The 25,291-nt window shown below is 37.1% G+C and overlaps 1 protein-coding gene across 11 annotated transcripts in view; it reads left to right on the top strand.

The window, feature by feature from the left end:
- Nucleotides 1–25,291, top strand: part of MCTP2 (multiple C2 and transmembrane domain containing 2) — a 245,083-nt gene that overhangs the window by 209,385 nt on the left and 10,407 nt on the right. For all 11 annotated transcript variants that reach the window (XM_025437491.3, XM_035714286.2, XM_035714285.2 and 8 more), the window contains 3 exons: nucleotides 928–969; nucleotides 14,381–14,490; nucleotides 24,261–24,370. In XM_025437491.3, the coding sequence (XP_025293276.1) occupies nucleotides 928–969; nucleotides 14,381–14,490; nucleotides 24,261–24,370 (262 nt within the window). The remainder of the gene's footprint in view (nucleotides 1–927; nucleotides 970–14,380; nucleotides 14,491–24,260; nucleotides 24,371–25,291) is intronic.

Below are 25,291 nucleotides of genomic sequence, written 5' to 3'. Positions count from 1 at the left end.
TATAGTAGAGTACTCTCTGGATACTTCAGAATTACTCTTTTTTTTTTTTTTTTTTTTTTTAAGAACATGCTATTGACAATTATGCTTACTACTGGCACAATGGCATCTTAACAGATGCCTGACCTTTGCAAGGTGGTTGAGCAGAAAGGTAAGCATTCAGGCTGTAAACAGACTCTGGTGTTCTAGTACCTAGCATGCTGTCTGAGCTAGTGAACCCCCTGTGTACCAACATGTGTTGGCTTTAAAATATTGCAGCAATATGATTAAAAGTTACCTGGTAAACATTCAAGATTTCTAAACCCATCCAAAAAATCCTATTCACAGCACCTGGTGTTTTGGCACCCCCAAACTAAAGCCAGGTGCCTGTTAGTGGCCATCAGAGCCTGAGGGTGCTTCACCTGCCCTCACCCAAATCCCCAAATCCCAGGGAAAACAATAATAACTCACAGAAACCTGTAACTTATTCTTGAGATTGATTATATTCAGACTAATGCATTTCCTACTGTCTAATGTTGCAGTAATGGCCCCAGAGGAAAAGAGCAGTCATTATAACAATGAGCCTAGCACAAACCGAGTATGGTGTTCTCAGCCTTAACATAGCAGTTGGCTCATTTGTCAGAATAAGAACAAACTGTTTACAGAAAGTACAGCCCAGCAATGCATTTTTAAAGCTGGATGCCTTCAAAGGGCACTCGCCTAATAGCTTTATTTATAGTTAAGTTTTATGTAGATTATACATATTGTTCATGGTCTTACCACAGTGTCCCTGAACTTTAAAAGCATTATTTTTTAAGAGGCTATCATGTACTTTAAAAACACTAGTATTGCCGTTATGTAGGAAAACGCAAAAAGTGTGTATGGATTTGATATGCATTTTGTCATTGCAGTGGATGTTATATTAACCAGTTGTGGTTTTTTTCCTTGCAGGAGAGCACAGACATAGAGGAAGAGGAGGTTGAAGATGACAAGGTAAGTGTGCTTAGGCAAGCTCATGAATGGGGATGTTGTTAATATTGTCAGAAGAGAGCATTTTTCTCGTTGAGTCAAACCATATATATATATTTTAGTACTATGGAGTGTCTGGTATAGTCACATTTTTGTATTTTATAAAAGATATCACTTTGTAGAAATCTTATTAAGGGAGGATTAAAAAGGGTAAAAGATAAGGAATTACTGGAATATGATAAAAAGTGTACCTACAGGAGGCCTGTCATTTGATGCGAGTGAAGATCGCAAAAGCCTGCCCCTTTGGTGTAGAAAAGGTAGATAAGAGGTAGTCTAGGAAGTCAAAAGTAAATCAGGTAAAATTGCTGTTCCTTTAGGTTCCCGTCTGCACTCTGTGGGGTGGTCACCCACTTCAGAGCCTGTCAGTTTCCCAGCTGTTGCTGGCAATGGTTTCAGCTATATGTCTGCGTACATCTGTCCTTTTTCTTCTCCTGGGAGAATCTCTTCAAATCTGCTGCTTTTGTTGTCATTACGCTTTCAGACAAACCTTCTGGAATAAAATGAAACAAGTGAAAATGCCAAATGAGATGCTACCGGCTTAATGGACTTCCAGCCCCATAGAATCTGCCGGTGTATGGGGTTTGTGATGGCCATGCCTGGGAGGCTTGCAGGACTGGGGGGAAGGGCAAAACAGGGAATCATAAGAGTTAAGTATCCAATATAAAATACCCAGAAAATAGCCATGAATTAAAAAACACTGGCTCCATGACACAAACAGCCTTAAAATTAATTGGGTGAGCCAGATGGTTTTGGCCATTTGAAGCAAATTGGGTGAATTACAAAGTGAATCTTATTTGTTGTGCTAAAATGATCATTAATAGCAAAACAATAAAATAAAATATATTTTTTAAACAAAATTGACTCGTTTCAGAATAAGGTCGCACAGATGCAACTTTCTTCTGGATGAATCAATGTGAGTTGCTTCTGACTAACATTTAACTCCTTGAGCAGGAAAGATAAGCATAGCTAAGCTAACATGCATGATGATGGGATGTTTTACCAAAAGAAGCACAAGTATTAATGGAATTATTTTAAACCTTTTATGAGGCAAAATTCTAAATTTTATTTACCAAGGCTTGGAAGTGAGGGAGGTTTTCTTCTGTTTGGCTATGTCTGGTAAAACAAGCCCTCTGTAGAAGAGGGTGTCATCTGCCCTTCAGAGATCATTGTGACTGTGTGTCTTTGGCCCATCTGATAAAGGAGAGCATCCAACAAAAAGGAAATGAATGAACAAGTGGTATGTACTGGCAAGCAACAAATTCAGGCCATGGATCAGTGGTTGTCACAAGCCAACTTTCTAGTGGGGTGCCTCAAGGATTGTCTGGGGGGGTTGGGAGTCTGGAAGTAGAGCCAATTGGGCTATGTTTCAAGCCTTACTGGGCAAGGTTGACTGAGTTGGAACCATACCATTACATGGAGGAGCCTTGGAGCTCTTGTGTTTATGCAAGCATGGCCCTCCCTAAGGGTAGGTGTACCAAACCTGCTACACACAGGGCATTGGCATTAGGACATTCCCCATTTCCCTCAGGGCAATTCCGTTCTTGAAATACTTTGATTGTAGTATTTTCATAGAGCCTTTAACGGCCACAGCATGGCCGTATTTGTTTGCTTCCTCAATTTTATATGTCTATGAAATCATCCAAAGGAATAAATCTAAAATGAAATTTTGACTTTTATTTATATGTCTTTCTGCCTAACACAACCCATCTGCTGTTAGAGACTGGTGAACTTTGCAGTCCTTATCCATATCTTTTCAATCTCACATCTCCAGGAGATTTGTAAAGTATAGAGGGATTTTCAAGTTTAAGACTTCTGGAGCCCACATCATCCACATATATATTACAAGCCCATCATTTCTTCTCCACATAGAGCAGATGCCATGACTGAGATGCACTTGCCATAGACCAGCACATCCGGGCACTGGACCCTCCATAGTGTGCTCTATTGAAGAGCTTACCCACAGAACCTTTCTGGCTTCTGTTGCATGTTAGACATGACAGACCATGCCTCTGGGAACTGTAACACACCCAGTGAGTAATGAGCTGTTTACAAATGATAAACACACAGCCACTTCCTTCCAAACCAGAAGAAGAGAGGAAACTCCTTTCTATCCAAACTATCCATCTTGAAAGTGACATTCCTTAATTGCCAGCACCCCTTCCCACCAAATACAATCCCAGGCAACTGCAGAAGATGAAAGCATTTCGGGGCCCCACGGCACAGCTTCCTCGGGAGATGGACGTGTTCTGTATTCTGCCTGTCTCTGATGCACAGACCAGGACTCGGTCTGTGGTCTGTCATACTTTTATTGTCCTGAAGGGCGGTTGTTGTAAAATGACATCATTGTGGCCTCTTGTTCCTTCTCATTGTCCAAAGTCCATGGTGGTGACCTGTATGAAAAGGCAAATTGGAGTGCACAATTTTGTGTGTGTGTGTACTTTCAGATATAACATAGAATCTTCAGGTAACTACTATTTTGGCTTTTATGAAACTAACTGTACAAACCAAACTTTGAAGAGAGAGGAAATCTCTTTTTCTTATTCTTGATGGCCCACGCAAGAAATTGCTTGTTACAAGCGTAGTTTGCTGGGGAGCCCTGAATAAACAGATAATGGCCAAGTTCAGTCAACAGCAATCAGCTGACATTTCCTATTTGTATTAGATTCCAAATGTGGAATTCTTCTATATGGACCTTATTTGTACGGATGGATTACAATGAAAATTGCATTAATTTTCTGCACAGTAAAGGTCAGTAATTGAAGCATGAACCAAGAAACTATTGTGTAAAATGCTGTATCCCGTGCTTAGGAAAGGTCACGCAAAGCAATAATATCTTGTTTTCATTGCAGAAGGTATAAATACTTGCATTAGAGTTTCTTTTTCCAGCCCAACAAGTGCTTACATAGAATATTTCAGTATTTACTATTAACATCAGCAAGCAGAAATCATAAGGGCACATATTAAAAAAAAGATCCTGTCTAATGCTATAATATAAAGAAACTGCTCTGTAAGGCCTGCATTGTGAATTGGTGTGTCTTTAACTCAGCTGTCAGAAATAGGACTTGAATGATCTGTTCTAGGATGATCAATGAGTGCACAATTGTCTTACAGTGTTTGGGGGGAAAATTGCCCTTCTCTATCAGTTGTGGGTGAAAAACAGATATGGATGTTTTTCTTTGAGAAAATAAACATCTAATGCATTTTTGTGAATTAATTGTGGAGCATTTTATAATGAAAGGGTACAAATGAATATTATATCTCTGTGTTCTTTTCACAAATTAGGATGTCATCATTAAAAGTTAGTACATTTTAAACCAACAATTTCAGTTTAACATAGTTTCCATTCTCCAAATGGATTGTCCCCTGATCCCAGGCAGAACCTTCTTAGGGAAAGAGGCATGTGGCATATGTATTTAGAAGGAGTTTTTGCTGTAATATAATCTGCAGAGTCCTTTGAATGTACTAGACCCATGATGCGGCCCATGATGCCTCATTCCCTGTGTCTTCTTATTCCAGAGAGAGAAGATGATCTATAGTGTCCCAACCAGGGGAGACCTTCATGTTTGGAGGAAGTTTTCTTACAGTCTCATAGTGACAGTAGTTTGGTTTATGATTCCTTTGCACCATCTTAAGAATGCTCTCAAACACAGCAAATTGGTTTGATTAGTGATTTTTTAACCTATTAATGGAGCAGTGGTACTTTAAAATGATAAAGTGTGGTATTTTTAAGAAAATACAAAGTTGGACAATATCTTTGAAAGGTTAGCAATAGTTGAATATACATACACAGGGCATAGGCAATCTATATACAGGGCATATTTTAGAGGACATGTTTAAGGATAATTTTCAGAGAGAGAAAGTAAATGGTTGCTCTGATTTAACTCCTTTTAATTTGATTTAATGTTATTTTTAGTGATGAAGTGATTTAATTGCTATAATTTCTACCATGCCATCTTACTTTCAAGACTTTAATATTAAAATGGATTCTAGCCAACTCTTAATCATCAGTTTATGCATGTTTTGAATGAGAAGGGATTGGCTTCTCTATTTCATGCAGTCTTTTCTCTGACACATTGACTTGCTTAAATTTTTCTTTTAAATACAAACCCCCATTCTTAAAAAAAAAATGTATTGGCTTCATTATCTTTTAAAGTCATCCAGAAATGTCATTAACCTGACCCTTTGAACCATTATTCATCCCACTAGTATCAGGCTCACTAATATTCCTAATACTTGTGTATTTTCTTTTTTATTTCTATGGTAAGGATTATACTTACTGTGTTATTCCCAAATATTGTGAAATATTATATACCAGGCTATAAATTAGATGGATTATCTATCCTTCTATTAGTTTATGTACAGTCTAACAGGCAGAGGCTCTGGTTTTATGGACTATACTGTGTCTAGATATTTCTCATTGCCTAAAATGTTTATATCATGCTAATGTAGAATACTTTGGATATTGTATTTCTATTATCCACAGGTCATTGTTTTTCTGAGGATAGTAGCTGTTCTTCTTACCTTCTGTAATGAAATCCTCTCTGTTCCCTTGTGGTTTGCCCTAAATCCGGATTACCCAGTGAGTTTGCAATGTAATTGATAGGTAAAGACCCTTCTCTTTTCTCAAGGGAAAAGTAATAATTTAAAATAAGTAATAAAGGAAGCAAAGATAATAATATAAAACAAGATTGCTTTGAGTATTAGCTAAATAATTCCATTTATAAAATAATTAATATTGGTGGAGGGTTTATTATTTGAAGACTATTTCTGTATACTTTAGCTCATCCAGTATTCAAGATAACCATTAAATTTGATATTATTTTCCCCATCTACAAATTAAGGGAAACTAACTAGATAGGATAGTAGCAAAACTCAAATCCAGTTCTAACCTAAATCAGATTTATTTTTCACCATGCCACCCTGTCCTGGAAACGTGCCATTAATTTATCAGTTCATTTTTCTGCATTGTATATTTGTGGAACATTTTATAATGAAAGGGACTGTTTTCTCCATCTCCAAGCCTCTGTAGGTAAAAAGATTAAAACTGTAAACATGATCCTCTAAGTAAATAATCAGAGTATAGCATAGTTGCTACTTTCATTAAAGTCTGTACACTAGGTTGGGCAGAGAAGAGGAAGTGTGTGTGTGAATCAGGAATGCTGACAGAGGTGATGTTGCTGCTGAATCTTAAGGTAATAAGAATTACTTGTTGCACTGCTTGACTGCACTAATGTTCTATCTCCTGCCCTTCTCACTCCCTACCTCAAAGAAAACTACAAGACACACATAGAAACGTCAGCAACTGCAGCTCATTGTGTGTTTAGCCACAGTAGTTACAGAGAACTACCTCCATATTTATAGAAAACCACTAACCCTGTTTGCTCTGGGGTGGCATGCATGCATCTGTCAATTGGCCTAGAGAAACCAATCTTCCTAGGGCTAAATACCAAATAATTATTTTAGACAGTTTCCAATTTTTCATTTGTGTTTTATCAACATCATCTTCTTGATGTTGTTCGTTCTTTTACTTTTTTCAGCCCTTCTACATAATACCAGATGAGATTCTTGTTGCAAGCCAAAAAGAAAGACAAACATGTTGGTAAATACCAGTAACTGTGGAAATGCTTTCTGTAATGAATAGAGTTTAAAAACCACTTAGAAATGATATTGATTTAAAATCTGATCTGTTTTATATTCATTTCCATAAGCAAAAGTATACTTGAGAAAGAAGTAGTCTCCCGAGAAAATACAGAATTTTACCCCTATTGAAAGAGCATACACCATAGAGTAGACGCTGTGTGTGTGTATACACACGAGTGTGCACATGCACATGTGCCAGCGTGCTTGCACACAGACCCACCCCATATCTCATGGGAAGAAGTCCTAAAGGAGGTTCCCAGTACAGGCATCCAGGCTTCACAAGGAACACTTTTTAATCTCATCTATCAGAAATATTGCTTCTTATGCTTTGCTATGACAGATACTACTGAGGTTTGGGGTTTTCTGTTGTGTGTGTGTTTTTTTTCCCATGCTAAATTCCACTGAATCTATTTCTGGTGTTTATAACTTTAAGTTTTCAAATTATTGGCTTTTTTTTTTAATACTCTGTAGGATAAAACAGACCAAACATTCCCATTGAAAGCCCAAAAGTTATATTTTTGTGTCTTTCTTCTAGATGGCTGAAATTATTGGAAAGGTCTTGAGACAGAATTTTGTGTTGATCCCTTTTTTTTTTTTTTAAATTTTATTTATTTATTTATGATAGTCTAACAGAGAGAGAGAGAGAGAGGTAGAGACACAGGCAGAGACACAGGCAGAGGGAGAAGCAGGCTCCATGCACCGGGAGCCCGATGTGGGATTCGATCCCGGGTCTCCAGGATCGCGCCCTGGGGCAAAGGCAGGCGCCAAACCGCTGCGCCACCCAGGGATCCCAATGTGTTGATCCCTTTTGGGGACACTTCCCATTCTGTGACAAATATTACTCAATTTTTAAACATGTCAAAAAGGATTTTTTCTGACATGGTCAATTTTGGGGACTGTCTCCTGGCTTTGCTTAGGTAATTAATAGAGGAATGAGGATTTTTTCCTAAATCAGAACATGTAGGAAAGATTTAAAGTAACATACTGATTATATAATTAATTCCAAGTTGTAAATTCATTTTGATGGTGTGAATTCTCTCCCAGAGGCTCCAAGCTGGTTTATTGCACCTACAGTGCTATAGTCATTGGAGCCTTGGGGGGAGTGGGGGTGGGAACAAGGCCTGGAGAAGGATGGATTTGCCTCCTGATTTATTTTTGGTTTTGCTTATAAAGAAAGCACATGATATGTGCTTAATTTGACTGCATACAGACTTAGCCAAAAACTCAAGTTTATTTTTCTCACATTTTATAAACAAATGGGCAATGAAGTAAAAGGTGATCTTACACCCATCTCTGGTATGATAATATGCATCTTTAGGTTTCAGAGATGGAGTTTGTTATCATTTTTCTTACAGTGAGTGCCAGTCTTTCTTTCTGTATGTCAGAAAACAAAGGATTCTTATGAAATTGGAATTCTATCTCTGATAAGTTCATGCTCTCATCTCTCTTCCATTATGTTGTGATGCATGCTTTATCACAAAGTAGACCCTAAATCATGTGAATTGACTTACACCTCGTTGGTTTTTCAAGTTTGTAATACGAAGTAAAATCCATTCTTTCTCAAATGCAGGGCTCTAAAAGTGCAGTGCATATAGTTGTTCACATTTTTTTTGTGCATTTGTTTAATCACACCAGTGGCCCCCACTCTTTTTTATTACACATTTCCCTCTATAAATCAGAAGCCTCCTATGTTAAGGAAACACATGAGCACATGTGATAACAGTTCTGTCTTTCTGAATGGATCTCTGTTACTCTTCCCAGGCAATTTGGTAGCAGCAGCAGATGTAATGTTGTGTTTGCTAAACTGTTATCACCACATTCCATGGTTCAATCTGAGACGTGTAAATAAAGCCAGCATGATGCAGATAAAACTGCCAGATGATCTTTCATACAACGCAGGGCAACATGAGTAGACTTGTCTTGGAAGATCATTGCTTTCAAAACTTAAATTAACCCCAGTATTCTTTAAACTAGACCAAAGGTTATTCATTCTTTTATCTTTTTGCATTCTCAAAAGGAAGGGACTTATATTTATGAAGTGCCCAAAGTGTACCAAGTCCTTTACATATCTTATGATACGAATGATATTTAATTCTTCAAACACTCAATTGGGAAAAGATTAGGCTCTCCCTTTTTCCAGATAGTAAAATGGGGATTCAGAATGGGTAAGGAATTTGCCATGATCACAGAACTGATTAATGGCAAGTTAGAGTTGAACCCAGTTCTCTCCGACCCCTAGCTGGTTATTTACAAAATGGGTAGGCCTGGTGAGAGCTGATAAGTCCTATGGATGGTTGGTCTGTTTGTGTTTCTTGTAACTTTTCACCTTTTGGTGCAAATAATCCCTGATTACCCCAGCTCTTAAATATAAAAATGGAAAGAAATATTTTTGAAATATTTTCAAATGACATCATTTAACATCTCCTCTCATGAGTATTGGGCAAAATAATGCTGGAAAGAAAAAGTAAGTATCAATATGTAACTGAATGTGGTATCTCAAAATTATATATTCTGTGGTACAGAAAGAAAACAGAAACACACGGACATCAAAGAAGCAAATGCCAAAAAAGAACAAGTGTGAACTGAATCCCTACCTTGTGAAATGGTCACTAGACACTAGAGCTTGCCTTTTTTTTTTTTTTTTTTTTTTTTTTTTTTTTTTTTTTTTAAGGGACTTCTTGTAATGGAGACACACTTGCTCTGGAATCCTATGCCACATGTCCCTATTTGCCCAGAAAATTTCCATTCACTGTTTTCTCCCCATTTTGTTTAAGTACTAAATATTGTACTTAATATTTACATTCAAATACACTGGAATAAATTACTTAGACTTGTATTCTGCTTCTGCCATGGTTTTTACTAAAAGCCCAGGGGTTACATGTGCAGTGACCAGAGATCTCATTGTCACCAGGTTAAATCCAGCAAGCAATCAGGGATAACCCATTAATTTTCCTGATACTTTTCAGGGGCAAAGTCACTAAAGCCTAGCTTTAAAGGAAAGCTTGTGGATGGTTGTTGAAAAAGTACTTTCAGATGAGTTCACCCCTTCTTGCAAGTGGTGGAGAAGCATCTGATACTCCCACCCCAATCAGCCATGTGGCATGCCAGCCTATTGGGGCATAGCAATTACCAAATCTATAGGATGCATAATGTTTCCAAACTGTCAATTCTGGTGGAGTTAGTGGGAAAGATGAAAAATTACAGGGTAAATGTATGTTAAATATATGCAGAATTTAAAAAGTCTATGGATAATAGAATAAGTAGTAGTCTGAACACTTTTAATATGTTTTGCTTCACTCATTCCATTGAGTAAATCTTCACTTTTTTCCTTACTGTTTGATAAAACTTTTTCAGTGAGTAAATCATAAAGTAGAGTTCATGTTTAAGAATAATCAAGTAAAAAAAAAAAAAAGAATAATCAAGTAAAAAAAAAAGAATAATCAAGTAATAATATTCTATTTCTCAAGATAATTATTGATGAGCTAACTGATAGATATGTGTTTACATTTCTTGTCCATCCCCTGGGGCTATGATCATATCACCTGTGTGTGTAAACTTAAGTTACAAATTTGCTTAAAGAGTCTTCAATAGCTAGCAGTTACTTTAAGAAAACTATTTCTGGAAACATGCTTTTATTTGTGTAGCCGAAACATTTTGTTTACATATCTCTCTGTAGAGTATGGCTTTTCTTTGAAATAAAATGACTGTTCTACATTTATCTGATTTTTCATTCCAAGGTTTCATTGTACACGTATGAAAAATAGCAAGATGGCTCTTATTATGTTGACTCCAATAGTGCCAACATGTAAAAAAAAAAAAAAATCATGGGTGGAGTCAAATGGTGGCAGTCTTACCTGGGTGCCATCAAATGATTCAAACAGAATATCAAATAAATTAATTGTAAAATTGTTCTGAGTTTTTTCAACCAATATATGGAACTAAAATAAAGCTTCTGCTAGTTTTACAAATGGTAACATTCTGACATAGGAATGCCATTGTAAATTTAGTTGAAACATTTAGCATTAATTAAGAATTATTTAATTTCGTAGGAATAGTATCAATGCAAACTTGGATGGGGGACAGCATCATGACTAATAAGACATTCTTACAAAACAAAGGAATCTATGAGGCAGAAGTGTACTTGGGATTGGCCACAGTGCCCTGATTATCCATGATTGTGTACAAATGATAATGCTTCACTGATTGACTAGAAGCTGAAGTGTCTACACTTACAAACATTTTATGTATACAGTGTTGGGTAGCAACAACAAATTTTTTGTGGCAAAGGTGTCAAATATAAAAAATACACTTCAGTGTGACAATGTATGCTGTTTTTGCTGCTGGTCACCAATTTGAGTTTAGGAATGTTTGAACCTTTGAAGAGCTCTTAGTCAACTTAAACATTTCCCAAAGCTATTGAACTCCTGTGAAAAAAGAAATCTATTTTTGTTGCATTTGGGTCATAATCAGTTGGAAATGTTTATTTGTTTGTTTATTTATTTATTTATTTATTTACTTAGATTTGAGAGAGACAGAACATGAGCATGAGCAGGGGGGAGGGGGAGAGGGAGAAGCAGACCCCCACACTGAGAAGGGAGCCTGATGCCAGCTCCATCCCAGGACCCTGAGATCATGACCTGAGCCAAAGGTAGATGCTTAACTGACTCAGCTACCCAGGTGTGCCTCAGTTGGAAATTTGTAATCAAAATCTTTGACGACTGAAATACTAAGTAACTTCATTTCTAAAAGCTTTTGTGAGTGGAAGTGAATTTTAAAAGAACTGGCAAAAAAAGACACTGCATTTTTTTCTCTCAGAAAAGCAAGGAATATTCATCACAAAGTAAACTATGATATTAAATGCTGTGCCCGGTCCAGTGTTTAATTCTGAAGCTATCCTTTGGGATAACTCAATTTGGGGGGAGGGGGGGGACTTTTGATTTTTAACAGAATAAATACCTGTTTTATGCAAGAATGAAAGGTAATTGAAAAACCATTTATTTACAAGCATTAATTTTGTGTAACACCAAATGAATTAAGGATACAACTTACTTGAAGCTTTGTCCTGAAAAAATGTTTAACAGAATAAGTTCATATGAATGATTACAAAGATATACAGTGCCCTTGAAAATATTTGGGCTGAGATATATATATATGGATATCAATATTTAAAAATTAAAATTGATAATTTTCTCCATGTAACACATTTTTTGGTGTGAGGTTTCAAGGTACCTCAGTGCCTGTAGAGATAGTATTTTCATAATTAAAATTATGATCCACAGTAGAGTCAATTAAAGGTGTCAATTTAATGACTACTAAGTGCAATTCTGAAGATGATTAAGAACAATTTTATGAAATATGTAAAAAGATGGTTTTAAAAAGTACATTCTTTTGAAAAGTACCCTCACCTGGGATTATAAACATATATAACTAGGAAACCAGTTAAATATGTGAATCTGTAGTACAAATAATAATCCTTTATGTACCATTTAAAAATGTTCACAGAACATGAATGTTTCATTTTAATATACATAAAACATGCCTTTTAAAATTTTTGAAGTAACGTACTTGTAAAAATAAAATGAAATAATTATGTGGATCTGCCAATATGATTAAATCAAGTTGAGAGTTCATAAATATTTTTAAAATTATGTGATTCTGATTACGTTCACTCTTCAAATTACTATCCTGTTAGCCTAGATATGGTGGGACCCTTAGCCTTGTTTTTGAATATTAAATATGCAAATTAAAACATCAAGTACATCAAAAAGTAAAAGGACATTGTGACAATAATTTATTATTTTGATATACTAAACTTATACTTTCTTCATGACCAGAACCTCAGCATTTGGGTGTTTCATTAGGGGGGTGGGGGGAATACACACACACACACACACACACACACACACACACACGGTCAATGGATATTTTTATGAAGTGGAGCCACGTGGAAATTTGAGTCATCTTCCAAGAAATTGTTTTGACCTAAAGTCTATGCTGCTGAAAAGAAGAAGCTACTTTTGCCCTTTGGGTCAAACTCCCTGGTGCTTTCAAATCCTCCGTTATAAACATGAATACTTATGTAGCAGACAGAGATGGGTTTTCACCATTGTGCCCATTAATAGATGTTGCTGAGTATGAATTAGGTTGCTCTGGCAGCATATCTAATTTTTAATGCAAGCTGCTTGAGGAATTACAGAGTAAGGGAAATAAGGAATTTTAAATTGCAGTGAAAATCTAAAAATGCCTTGCTAGTTTGAGGTAGCAAGAAGACACAAAAAGCCTGCCTTCTCCTTCTATACGGAATGCTTAGATTAAGGAGTTCAGCGCTTAATGGTAAGGGGTCTTCAAACCATCCCTGCACCCTTTACTAAGGAGGGGGTGGCGGTGGTACATTCTAACCTTTGCGCTCTCTGTGGTCTGTTTCTGCCAAGTAGCTTCATAAACAAGGACAGGTGTGAGAAGGGAAGTTTGTGGTTTCCTGACATCTCTGCCATATTGATTATTCTTAAAATGATCTCTCTCTCTCTCTTTTTTTTTAAAGATTTTATTTATTTGAGAGAGAGAGACAGAGATAGCAGCAGAGAGCACAAGCAGAGAGGAGAGGGAAAACCTCCCTCAGCAGGGAGCATGACTCAGAGCTTGATCCCAAGACCCTGAGATCATGACCCAAGGTAAAGGCAGTTGCATAACCAACTGAGCCACCCAGGTGCCCCAAATGTTCTCTTCAGTTTAGAAGGTTTTGCTCCATAATTTAGTGCAATTCTAACTCAAGTAAAATTCTAGATAGAGAAAAATTTGAGGTTTTAGGTATTATATATTAGATGTTGTGGCTATAATGACCCAGACAGGCAAGAGCTGAGAAGATACTAGCTAAATCCCAGTTACAGTAGAGTTCCCAGGGAGGTAAAATATGGTATCAGAATATAAGAAATTGTGTAAAAATACCAGTCATTAGAGAATCATCTTTTCTCCAACATTTGAGTAATTTCTAAATTATTTTTATAAGCATTAGCTGCCTAGCATGCTAAAACACACTTGACATATTTTTATAAGCAAAGTAAGGACAATATTCTTAGAAGGCTGAATTCTGTTACACATGACAAATTGTAGACTGAGGAAGATGAACTTGTATTTGCTTCTACCTCATGAAGGAAAAGCCAGTCAATCATTGGACATCCTCCCAGGGAATAACCTGTGTAGGATGCAATCTCCAGAAGTGACTATGGAGTCTGCCTACAGGTGCCTACTCTGTTTCTGAGGTGGTTGCCAAAGGATAACTGAAATGTTCCTCAGACTTGCAGTGGGTTTAAAACATGACTAGAAATGCAGCAGAGTTTGACAAAGAAGCCACAGTACTAGGAAACATATCACCTGGATTTCCAACATACCATGTTGTCACCTGCTTGAAACATTTCTGAAGGACTGTGAGGGACCGGGGTAAGGTGAGCTGGCAGGTAACTGTGTGAAGCCAGACAGAAAATCAGGGTCAGCCAGATGGATGGGGTTGCCAAGTCCTCTGAGAGAAGCCGTAGCTTTCGTAGAGAAGAATGGTTGTGTCTGAATGAGTGGGCAACACAGTTCTTTGGAGTCAATAAATACTTTAAATTGTGAAAAAATGTGATTTGTCTCTTGGAGTCATTCTGTTGATAATAACTGTTATAACGATATATGAATTTCTATAGCAAGATGATACAAATGAAGTGATTGAGCTAAATCTTGCTTTTATGTTTCCTAGGAATCTGAAAAAAAAGGGTTAATTGAAAGAATCTATATGGTACAGGATATTGTTTCAACTGTTCAAAACATCTTGGAGGAAATGGCTTCTTTTGGAGAAAGAATTAAAAAGTAAGTTCTACATTTGTGTTGTATTTGAAGCAGAGCTGGTATCATCGAGGACAGTGGAGGTTAGAGGGTGGGGAGGGCAGGGATCAGTAAATGCAAAAACAAAACAAAACAAAAAAACAAAAGCTACAGTGTTGGAGAAACCGTATTTATATTTGTTGGTTTGTTCTTTGGGCTTGTCAGCTTCACAGTTGGGTAGTGCTTTGGAACCGGGGTGACCATATGGTCAATTCACACCAATTGCCCCAGCATAATTATTTCACTCTCAAAAGTATCCTGGTTTGGGTGATAAATTATAGATTAAGAAAAAAGGAGTATCCTATTCAGAAATAAATAGGGTAGCAAATATGCTCTCAAGTTGCCGTTTTCAACTGAAACATAGAACACAGTAAATGCTTTCTTTCTCAACTTACCAATGAGTAATATATAGCTAGTAGCATCGTGGATGCAAAGATGTGAAGTTAATTCATCACATTCTTGGGTGTCTGAGGGGTCAACAGACTTCTTTTATGAGAGGCAGTGAATAAATATTTTCATTTGTGGATCACAACTACTCAACTCTGTTAAGTATAAAAGCAGGCATCATTCATTTAGGTATCAAATGAATGACTGTGATATGTGTTCTAACAAAGGTTTATTTACAAAAACAGGTGGAAGGCTAGAGTTGACTAAAATCCAACCCATAGCTTCTCACTTCCCACCTTAGGTCACAAGGACTAAATCTCTGATGTAGTCTCAGTTGAAAAAGACCCTATGATTCATATTTACTTTGTTTTAGACATCATGAACTCTGTGTAACTTGTTCTTCACTTGGTACCAATGAACAGAGCAATTTTTAATATTTTTTCTTTTAATTTTAAACTTATTTCCTCTTTTGAATCTAAAATATGTCAAGTTGTTCTTTCTAAAGATTAATACTTTTTTTCTTATTTTATTGTCCATGATAGTTTCTTTTTTTTTTTTTTAAGATTTTATTTATTTATTCATGAGAGACAGAGAGAGAGAGAGAGAGAGAGAGGCAGGCTCCATGAAGGGAGCCCATTGTGGGACTCGATCCCAGGTCTCCAGATCACACCCTGGGCTGAAGGCAGCACTAAACCAATGAGCCACCCGGGCTGCCCTCCATGATAGTGTCTTTAAGTAAAGAAGATAATATTTAGAAATTGCATGGGTAGGGGTGCCTAGGTGGTACCGTCAGTTAAGCATCTGACTCTTGATTTCAGCTCAGATCATGATCTAAGGGTCCTGAGATCAAGCCCCAATTTGGGCTTTGGGCTCAATGCTGAGCCTACTTGCTATTCTCTCTCACCCTTTCACCCTTTCTCTTTGCTCTTCTCACTTGTGTGCACATGCTTGTGCTCTCTCTTTCTCTCTCTCTCAAATGAATAAATCTTAAAAAAAAAAAAGGAAAGAAAGAAATTGCATGGGTAAAGAGGAAATTAAAATTAGTACTAACAGCCAAGGGAAAGTTTTCTATATTAAGATGCAGGGGAATCAGTAAATTATAACATCAGGAAATACAAATAGCTAATATGGAACTTTGTATGGATACTGATCTTTCTCAGATTATCAAATCCAGTTGCTCTGGAGTGACCATTTATTATTGGCATGCTAAATGTATTTTGTTTATAAAATAAGCTATTAATAATCTTTAAAAGATTGTAAATTTTACTGAATTTACATGCTACTATTCCTGTTATTAATGTCTTAGAAGAAAAACTAAAGAGCAGGAGGATTTTTGCTTACGTATATTAATGCCTACTTGCTTTTTCTAGATTTCACAGAAACCGACAAATGATTTCTGAAGTTACCTTCAAAATTGTTTAATAAAGACCTAAATGACAATAGGAAACAGTCAAATAATGAAGAGGGCGTTACACTTCTTCCTTCATTAACTCTTTATCTCTCTGAGTGTCAGGCACTGATCTGGTCTAAGAATGAGAAATATTCCATAGAGCCATGATAATAGTAACATCAGCTTGTGTTATATGCCAGCCAGACACTGTTGTAAACCCTTCACACATAGTAATTTCTTTAAGAAGTTGCTGGCTGGAATCAGAGTAAATGATTCCCACAGGCGTATGGATTAAGGATTTTAATGTACCCATTTTACAGATTAGGAAATGGAATCACAGGTCAAGGTCACACAACTAGTGAGCAAAGAAGCCTAGCATGTCGTTTTCCTCTAGGGATCTATTTTCCAGTGAGGGAGAACAGCAATAAGAATTAGAATTCAGTTGCATTGATGCAAGATAGAGAGAAGACAGGGTGTCAGGAGTGGTCTGACCAGCCCAGAAAAGGGATATGGGGGAGAGAAAGCCAGGGGACAGTTCTGAAGGAGGGACATCTTATCAGCGTGTCTGATCATGGGAAGAGATAGTTGAGCAAAGAGTTAATGAATGGGGACTGCAGTAAGTGGGACTTTGTGCAAAGGTTCAAAGCCCAAGTCTGTGCTAGATACTGGGAGATGTAAGGGTTTCAGTATGTCTATGAGGCAGTGGAGGGTAGTGGCAGTGCTTAGAGATGAGGCCAGTCATACAGGACCTTGAGTGGATGGAAAAAGGCCATGAAAAAAAAAATTGGATGAGGGACATTCTGGCAGCAAGAAGGATAAGAGGATGTGGAGTGGGGGCAAGAACTGAGGAAGGAAGGTCGTGTTGTTTGGTAAAACTGTCTCCACACTTGAAGGTCTCTAACAGACAAATGGGGCTGTTGTGCCATTGATAATGGTCAAGGAAACATGTCTGATGACAGCAGAAGGCAGGGAGATTGAAACAGGCCCCCATCTCTCCAGTGCATCTGAGGGACAGCTGTGTTGGGCACAGCTGTGGTGGCCATGTCTGAGACGTATTTTCAGCCATGAACAGAGTACTGTTCTGCCCAGCTGCAGCACAGGAAGGAAGGCCCATAAGGCTCCACTCCTATTAATTCTTTGGCCATTCATTACTGCAGTGATCTGAAAGTTCCTGCTGGGTATTCAAGTGGGGTGGCATGTGTAACTCTGTTGGAATTCCATTGTAATTCAGTGGTGAAGGACCAGGAAAACTTTTCCCCAACTTCTGGCAACTAGTAAATGAGTAAGCTTTCATGAAACACTCAGAGCAAGGCTTTCCAGTTACTGACCCAGAAGACCCCAATTGTATTGCATTTACATGGCACAAGCTAAATCTTCTTTTTCTCCTCTTTACTTTCTCTAGTTACCTTCTCTCATATTATACAAATTTCAAATGTGTGTATATAACAGACCCAAGCATTAATTGAATGTGTAGCATCTATATTATCTCAGACAGCAGGCTGGATGGTCAGAGGGTGCTATATTTCATATGTCCTCTCATTATGGAGTGTTGGCCTCAACACTTGTATCTTTGAGTGGTTAGGGAAGTCTCACAGAGGAGGAGATAATCAGAAACCTAAGACAGGGAAATCATTCCTGCAAATGTTCCAGAGTAAGGTCTGGAAGGCACATTCATCAGAAGTAGAACTTCTCTGGATGGGAAAGACGTTGAAAAATACTAGGCAGTAAAGATGAAGAGGGAGGTGAGTGCATCTTGAATCACAGTGAGGACATGAGGAGTGACAGACTGACACACCTGGTGTTTACTCTGAGAGTAATATGTCAAAAGGAACAAAGAATGAAGGCAGAAAGACCAAGGAAAAGGCCAGACACAAGGTGTGAGGAACAGGTTCACCAGCTGGTGTAGAAACCATGCTTCATGAACAAAAGCATCACGTGGGGTTCATTACAAAAGAATAATCTGTAAGATTATATGATCAGTCATTTCTGTTTCCATGAGTAGAAGAGTCAGAAGATTTTATTTGTCCTACCTTGGGAAGTGAGGAAAATCAAAGCTCCATGGGCATAAAGGTCAACTAGCAGGACACCCATTTGGGGGAAGATCTATAGGATGGAGCCCTTTACCTTTACTGGTTGTGGTCACAATAATTTTTGTTTAGTGCTTTGGAACTTTGAAAATGATATTCTTAGGACATGTCAGTAAGCCTGAATGGTTGAATGAAGGAAGGGGATTCGTTGAATTTTTTTCCACTAATTAAAGGTTTGGCTCATTTGTCTCATTACTGTTCATGTCAGGTATTCCTTTCTTAGGAACTCAGGGAACTCTTAAATCAAGAAAACTAGGGAAGCCTGTGCAAATGTATAACAAAGTGTTTGATTTTGAGATGGAAAGCTTAGATTTACCAGGGTTTTTAAACTTTGGATGTTCTGTGGAAACCAGCCCAAGATATTCCATGTTAATGGAGAGAAGGTCTAGTAAGTTCTTGAGTATTAGGGGAATTACAGTGTAATGTCTTTGAACTAAGCCCTCAGTATAAAAAGGAGTATTGAATAAATTAAATGAACAAAAATGCACCTTTTTACATTTTCTAAAGTGCCTACTATAGAGGTAGTGAGAGTGGGCTCTTGAACTGACTTTCTGAATTCATGTCCCAATTCTGTCACATACTGAGAGTATTGGTGCCAGTTATTTAACTTTTATGAGTCAGAGTCCTCATTTGTAGAATGGGAGTAATAATTATTCCTACTTCATCATATTTTGGAAAGAATTAAATGAATTAGTGTATATGAAGAGCTCAGACTAGTGGATGGCATGTATTACTCACTTAAGAATATTGACTATTATGAATATTATTTTTGGCAAACTGCCTTGGCTTTCTGTGTCTTAAATTAAAAAAAAATTAAAAAGCAAGTGTCTTCCTTTTTGTAAAAAAAAAAAGAGCCGTTTAAACACTTTCCACTAAAATTGTGGGTTGCTGAGAGGAAAACACAAGAGGTAGCTGACTTGGCTGTTGGAGAGCAAAACTGACAGGGTGTTTGTGACAGTATCTATACACATCTTCATTTCTAGCACTCAGCACTAATACACATGACACATCCCACACTTGTACACACAAACAACTGTTGAGATCTTTATAAAGATTGCATTAATTGGAAAGTAATTGGTATCTTGATAATATTTTAAGTTTACTAATCTAGTCTGTCTAGGTCATTTTGAATTTATTTCAATATTGTATTAGAGTTTTATGTATGAAAGTTTGACACATTTTTGTGAGGTATATTCCTAAATATTTGATTTGTTTCATGATATTTCAAATAGCCTCTTTTTTAAATATTTAATTTTCTACGTGTTCGTTACTAGAGTATAAAAGTGAATACATTTTTCCTGCATTCACTTTGTATCTATAAATTTTGGGAAATTTAGTTATCTTAATTTTTATCTGAAGATTATTGTTCTAGATTTTCTATTGCATAACCATTTTATCTAGGAATAATTTTTTCTTCCTTATTTTCTAATCCTTATACATTTTTCTATGTTTTCTTGCTTCATTATACTGGCTAGCAGCTCCATACCATGTCGAACAGAATTGGTATTGGTGAACATTTAGATATCAGAGAAAAAAACTTTTAACTTTTTACCCTAGGAATGATATTTGCAATAGTCATTTGTAAAGACGCTTTGTCAGATTAAAGAAGTTCCCCTTTATTCTTAGTTTACTAAGAATTTTTATCGTGCATGTGAGTTTTGTCAAACGTTTTTCCTGATTTCATTGGGATGATATTTTTTTTTCTCCTTTATTTTTGCTAATGTGGTCTATTATTCTTTTTCATTTTTAGATTTTAAGGCAATCTTGTACCTATTGAATAAACCCAACTTTGCCATGCTACACACTCTCTTCACATATTGCTATATTTTATTTACTATTACTTTGCATAGGATTTTTGGAGCTTTGGGTGTGATCATCAGTGAGAGTTGAGCTATAATTTTCTGTTCTTAAATTCTTAATGGAAAGAAGATTATTCTAGCCTCATACAACAGATGGGAGTGTTCTCTCTTTATCACTATCTGGAAGAGTTTACATAAGCCTGGTGTCATTACTTCCTTTAAGATTAGATAAAATCTTAGTAGTCCATTTAAATTTAGTGTGGTTATTAATATATTTAGATTTAAATTTGTGGCTTTTATTGTTTTCTTTGTCCTTGTTCTGTTTTGTTTTCTTGTCTGTATTTTTTATCAGAGTGTAAGCACTCTTTTTTTTTTTTTTTTTTAAGATTTTATGTATTTATTCATGAGAGACACAGAGAGAGAGAGGCAGAGGGAGAAGCAGGCTCCATGCAGGGAGCTGGACGTGGGACTCTATCCCAGGTCTCCAGGATCAGGCCCTGGGCCGAAGATGGCACTAAACCGCTGAGCCATCCGGGCTGCCCAACTCTTTTGCTATTCTTTTAGTTGTTACCCTAGAGTTTACAGCCTAATATAAAGTGTTAACTTATTTTGTCTTCCCAGTCAGGAACCTTCTTAATTTTGGTACCTAGCCATTGATTTGTACCCAGGATCTGCTACTATGTCTCTGTTTTCCAAAAACACAAAAACCAAAAAATTAGAGCATAAAAGTTGATATTTGGTTTTACTTATTTATTTTAATTTTAATTGGTTGATTTCATGATATCTTAATTTTGTTTTTATTTTTATTGTAAATATGGTGCACATCCATGATAAAAGTAACCAAACAGAAAGCTCTCCTTTATTCTCTCTACTTCCTTTTCTTCCCCTTCTGTCCATCCTATTGAATTACCATTAACATTTTAGAGTATATCCATCAGAGGGTTTTTTCAGTTTAAAAACCTCTATGTGTGGTTTTTGTACATGTGTAAATTTATTAATAAAGACATATATATGCATATATGTGACACATACCCACATTTATTTATGCAATTTATTTTTTCACTGTCTTTCACTTACCTAGCTTTGAGCCTGTGTGTTGAGGGGTAAGGGAGTTTGTGTGGGTGCCCTTTTTATTATTTCATTGTTTTTTTTAAAGATATATACACTTGCAACTGTATGCTCAGAAAAAGAGAGAATAAAGGTTACCTAGCTCTGTGTATATAGTAGATGCTTAATAAATGCTGAATTGAACAAAACAAAAATCTGCATGATACTACGAAGTAGACATCTATTTAGATTTTTCCCTTTATTTAGATATTGTGCTATTAAGGAAATTGATGCTATTTCCTTTTGTAAGTACTAGCAACCATTACTGTGACATTCATGCATTGCCCCTGCATCCCTGTGCAAAGAGATCTGTAGATTAAACTTCCTGCCATGACATAATTTGGAGCATTCAGGGAGTCTGAATAACATTTCTACAAGCATGAAATTGCCCTCCAAAACATTCAACTAAAAGTTTTACTACAGAAGAAAGTAGTAAGAAATGGACCTATATACATATATATATATATATATATATATATATATATATATATATATATATGTAAATTTAGAATAGCCTAGAAAAAGGCATGAGGAAGGAGTAGGGAGAATATCAATTATTCAGTTTGTTGGTATCAAGTTACTAGACTAGGGAAGTCTTTGGTAAGTGCTACCAAATCTAGAAATCAGCAAGGGAAAACATTGATAAAGTTGGTCATGTAAAATATATAATTTTATATTTAAAAATTTATAAACCAGATTAAAAAAAGACAAAGCAACACATTAGAAAAACACTGTGACAAATATGACAAAGGACTGATTTCTTTGGTATCCAAAGAGGTATTTTAAATCACTGAGGAAAAAGTCGAGCAAAACAGCTTAAGGCACAATAGACAAATCATAACTGCTTTCTGTTTTTTCAGTTTTTATAATGTGCTAAAACCAGAATGTGCTAGCTACCTTAAATGCAAGTTCTTATTTAACTTTGGCAGAACTCTATGACAGGGGTATTCTTCTTCTCCACATTTTGCAGAGCAGAAGTTGGTGCAGGTTGATTAAATCGCTTTCTTGTAGCTTATTAGAGATGGAGCTTGAACTCAAACCGATGTCAGTATGCTTAAACATCCGTTTTCTTAAGCACTTTCCCAAATTCTGGCACCTAACGAAGAAATCAGCTGGAAATCGCTTACGAAACAATTAAAATGATGAGCATACATGTTAAAAGGTGTTTAAATTTGCTTATAGTTTTAAAAAGCGAGAAATTCACATGTACCTTTCTATGGGCAAAGATTAAAAATGTTTATAGTCTATAATAAGAGGGTGAGGTGACTGGGTTTTTCTAAGACTCTTTGTGGAATTGTGGTTATTTACAAAACAAAATAAATTTCTCTCAGCCTCAATTTGCTCATGTGTAAAATGAGGATAATCTTTACTCAGGAGAATTGTGGTGACCATCATGACATGAAAAATATTAGCGCAAAGGGACACCTGGGTGGCTCAATGGTTGAGCATCTGCCTTCAACTCAGGGTGTGATCCCAAGATCTGGGATCAAGTCCTGCATCAGGCTCCCTGCGAGGAGCCTGCTTCTCCCTCAGCCGATGTCTCTGCCTTTCTCTCTCTCTCTCTCTCTCTGTGTGTGTCTGTCTCTTTTTTTTTTTTTTTTAAATTATTTATTTATTTATTTACTTTATTTATTTATGATAGTCACAGAGAGAGAAAGAGAGAGAGGCAGAGACATAGGCAGAGGGAGAAGCAGGCTCCATGCACCGGGAGCCCGATGTGGGATTCGATCCTGGGTCTCCAGGATCGCGCCCTGGGCCAAAGGCAGGCGCCAAACCGCTGCACCACCCAGGGATCCCTCTTATGAATAAATAAATAAATCTTAAAAAAAGATATTAGCACAATGGCACAATAAAGTGTCCAGTAGCTATTATATGTTAGCCTCCCCACCCCTACCACACATTCACACAAACAACACACAAAAAACAAAGAGACAAATCTTTTACCCCTTTATATCCTTAGCACAAGGCCCAGGGTCAATAGATAATCATGTAAGTGAAGCTAAAGACCAGGAAGAAGAAGGGCCAGAGTCTCTCATGGGCTCTCCAAAGGACATGGGATTTACAGATCATTTTCTAGGACCATGAAAGTGTTTCCACTGTTTGTTCAAATCTACATCCCATGTTCTGGATCTCCATTTGCACATAAGTCAAGGAGGCAATGCATATACTGAAAGGATCCAGGGGCCTCATGAAAATAACATGTGGTCGTATAACCTGCATTATCTATGGGTTGGTGGCATAATGGTTTGTAGTCAAATGTCCTCAGCCCATTTCAGGGTAACCTTCTGGAGTCAGTGAGTCTGAAAGTTCTAAAGATAAGTTATTAGAAAACACAAAAGTTGAGATACCTGGATGGCTTAGTCAGTTAAGCGTCAGATTCTCGATTTCAGGTCAGGTTGTCATCACAGGGCCCTGAGATGGAACCCCGCATGGAGCTCTGCATTGAGCATGGAGCCTATTTGAGATTCTTTTTCTCTCTCCCTCTGCTGCTCTACACGCCGCCCCCCCCCCCCCAACTTGCATACTCTCTGTCTCAAAAAGGAAAAAAAAAGCATCAGAGCACCTTAATAATATCCTCCATTTTCTAAATATTTACTGGCAACCATGTCTTCATTGAGAGAATAATGTTGACTTTGAAGTGACCTCACTAACCTTTCATTTTGAAGATCTCCATGCATGGAGCCATCATGACAACACTATGGTCTTTCATTGCTTGTGAGAGCCAGAGTCTTCCCTTAAACACTATCAGTTCCAGGAAGGCAAAGTCACCACGACCTTGAGAAGTTGGCTGGCAGTTGGTCTTGGGACCTAACCCTCAGGACCTCAGTGAAGGTTTTGCAGTCCCCAGTTTGGCAGATATCTCTCTCCAGGTTTTTAGAGAGACTTTTCCAGTAGACCTTTTTCATTTGTGTAACTAAGAAATAAACACAGCAAGAGAATGTGTAGAGCATCAGAGAAAATGACATTTATGTGCTTTGTCTGCAGCACATTTAATTGGACGGTCCCATTCCTTTCGTTCCTGGCCTGTCTGATCCTGGCAGTGGCCACCATCACTTTGTATTTTATTCCACTCCGGTACATCATTTTAATCTGGGGTAAGTCTGGCATGATCCTTTTGCTGGCAGTCAGTTTCAGGTAAGAACCAATTACTCATTTGTAAAGTGCGACTATAAACTTTAAATGTGCTCTTGTAGGCAATTAAACATGAGATTAAGGGAGGCATTTTGGGAAAAAAACTTCCAAGACCTCCCTGAAAAGGCCAGTTGCGTGAACGATCAGTGTAGATATTTATAGGCCTCTTGCATAATTGCAATCAAATAAAAATGTGATCGTGCATGAGATTTCCCTTTGGGCTTCCATAGTCATAAATACCCTTGGATAATATATTGCCGTGGCCCGGTAATTTTCAGGAAACACTGTTATTCAAACAGTGAGCCAACACCTGCATCTCACCCTTTATATTATGTAAAAGTAGATCTGGCCACAGCCAGGTTGCTTCTGACACTTCATCTCTCCTGGAGGAAAAATAACCTAACCCAATTCTTAAATCCAGAAGCAGTAGAAAGGAAGGGAGGTGGTTACTCCCTAACCAGTGCCTGAAAGAAGAGGAAGCTATAATTTAGCAGGGTAAATGGTGTGCTATATAAAGTTTAGCTGCTTTAAAAAAGTAGAAACAAAAATCTCAAACTTGAAATAAGTGCCATGACTTGATTTACTACTCAAGCTAGCAGTTGGATAGAAGACAAGCAGCTTTGTGAATATTTGTGTCTGTTGCTGGGTGGGCTCTGGGTTGATAGAAGGAGCATACATTGCAGTAAATTAATTGCGGGAGAAACAAACAACCCTTTTCCATAAGAGTCTGCCAGTCACAGTTTTCCATTCCTTGGCTCCTATGACTACTGCTGAGTTCTCAACCATAGCTATTCCTTTCTAGGGATCCTCAGGTGTTGAGGTGTTCAGAGAAGTTATCCATACAAGTGACTGCAATAAGGTGCATTTACCTTTAAGCAAAAGCC

The sequence above is a fragment of the Canis lupus genome, chromosome 3 (genome assembly GCF_003254725.2).
Source record: "Canis lupus dingo isolate Sandy chromosome 3, ASM325472v2, whole genome shotgun sequence".
Taxonomy (NCBI): Eukaryota; Metazoa; Chordata; class Mammalia; order Carnivora; family Canidae; genus Canis; species Canis lupus.
Note: the sequence above shows the minus strand (reverse complement) of the source record. Positions and strands in the feature narration are given on the sequence as shown.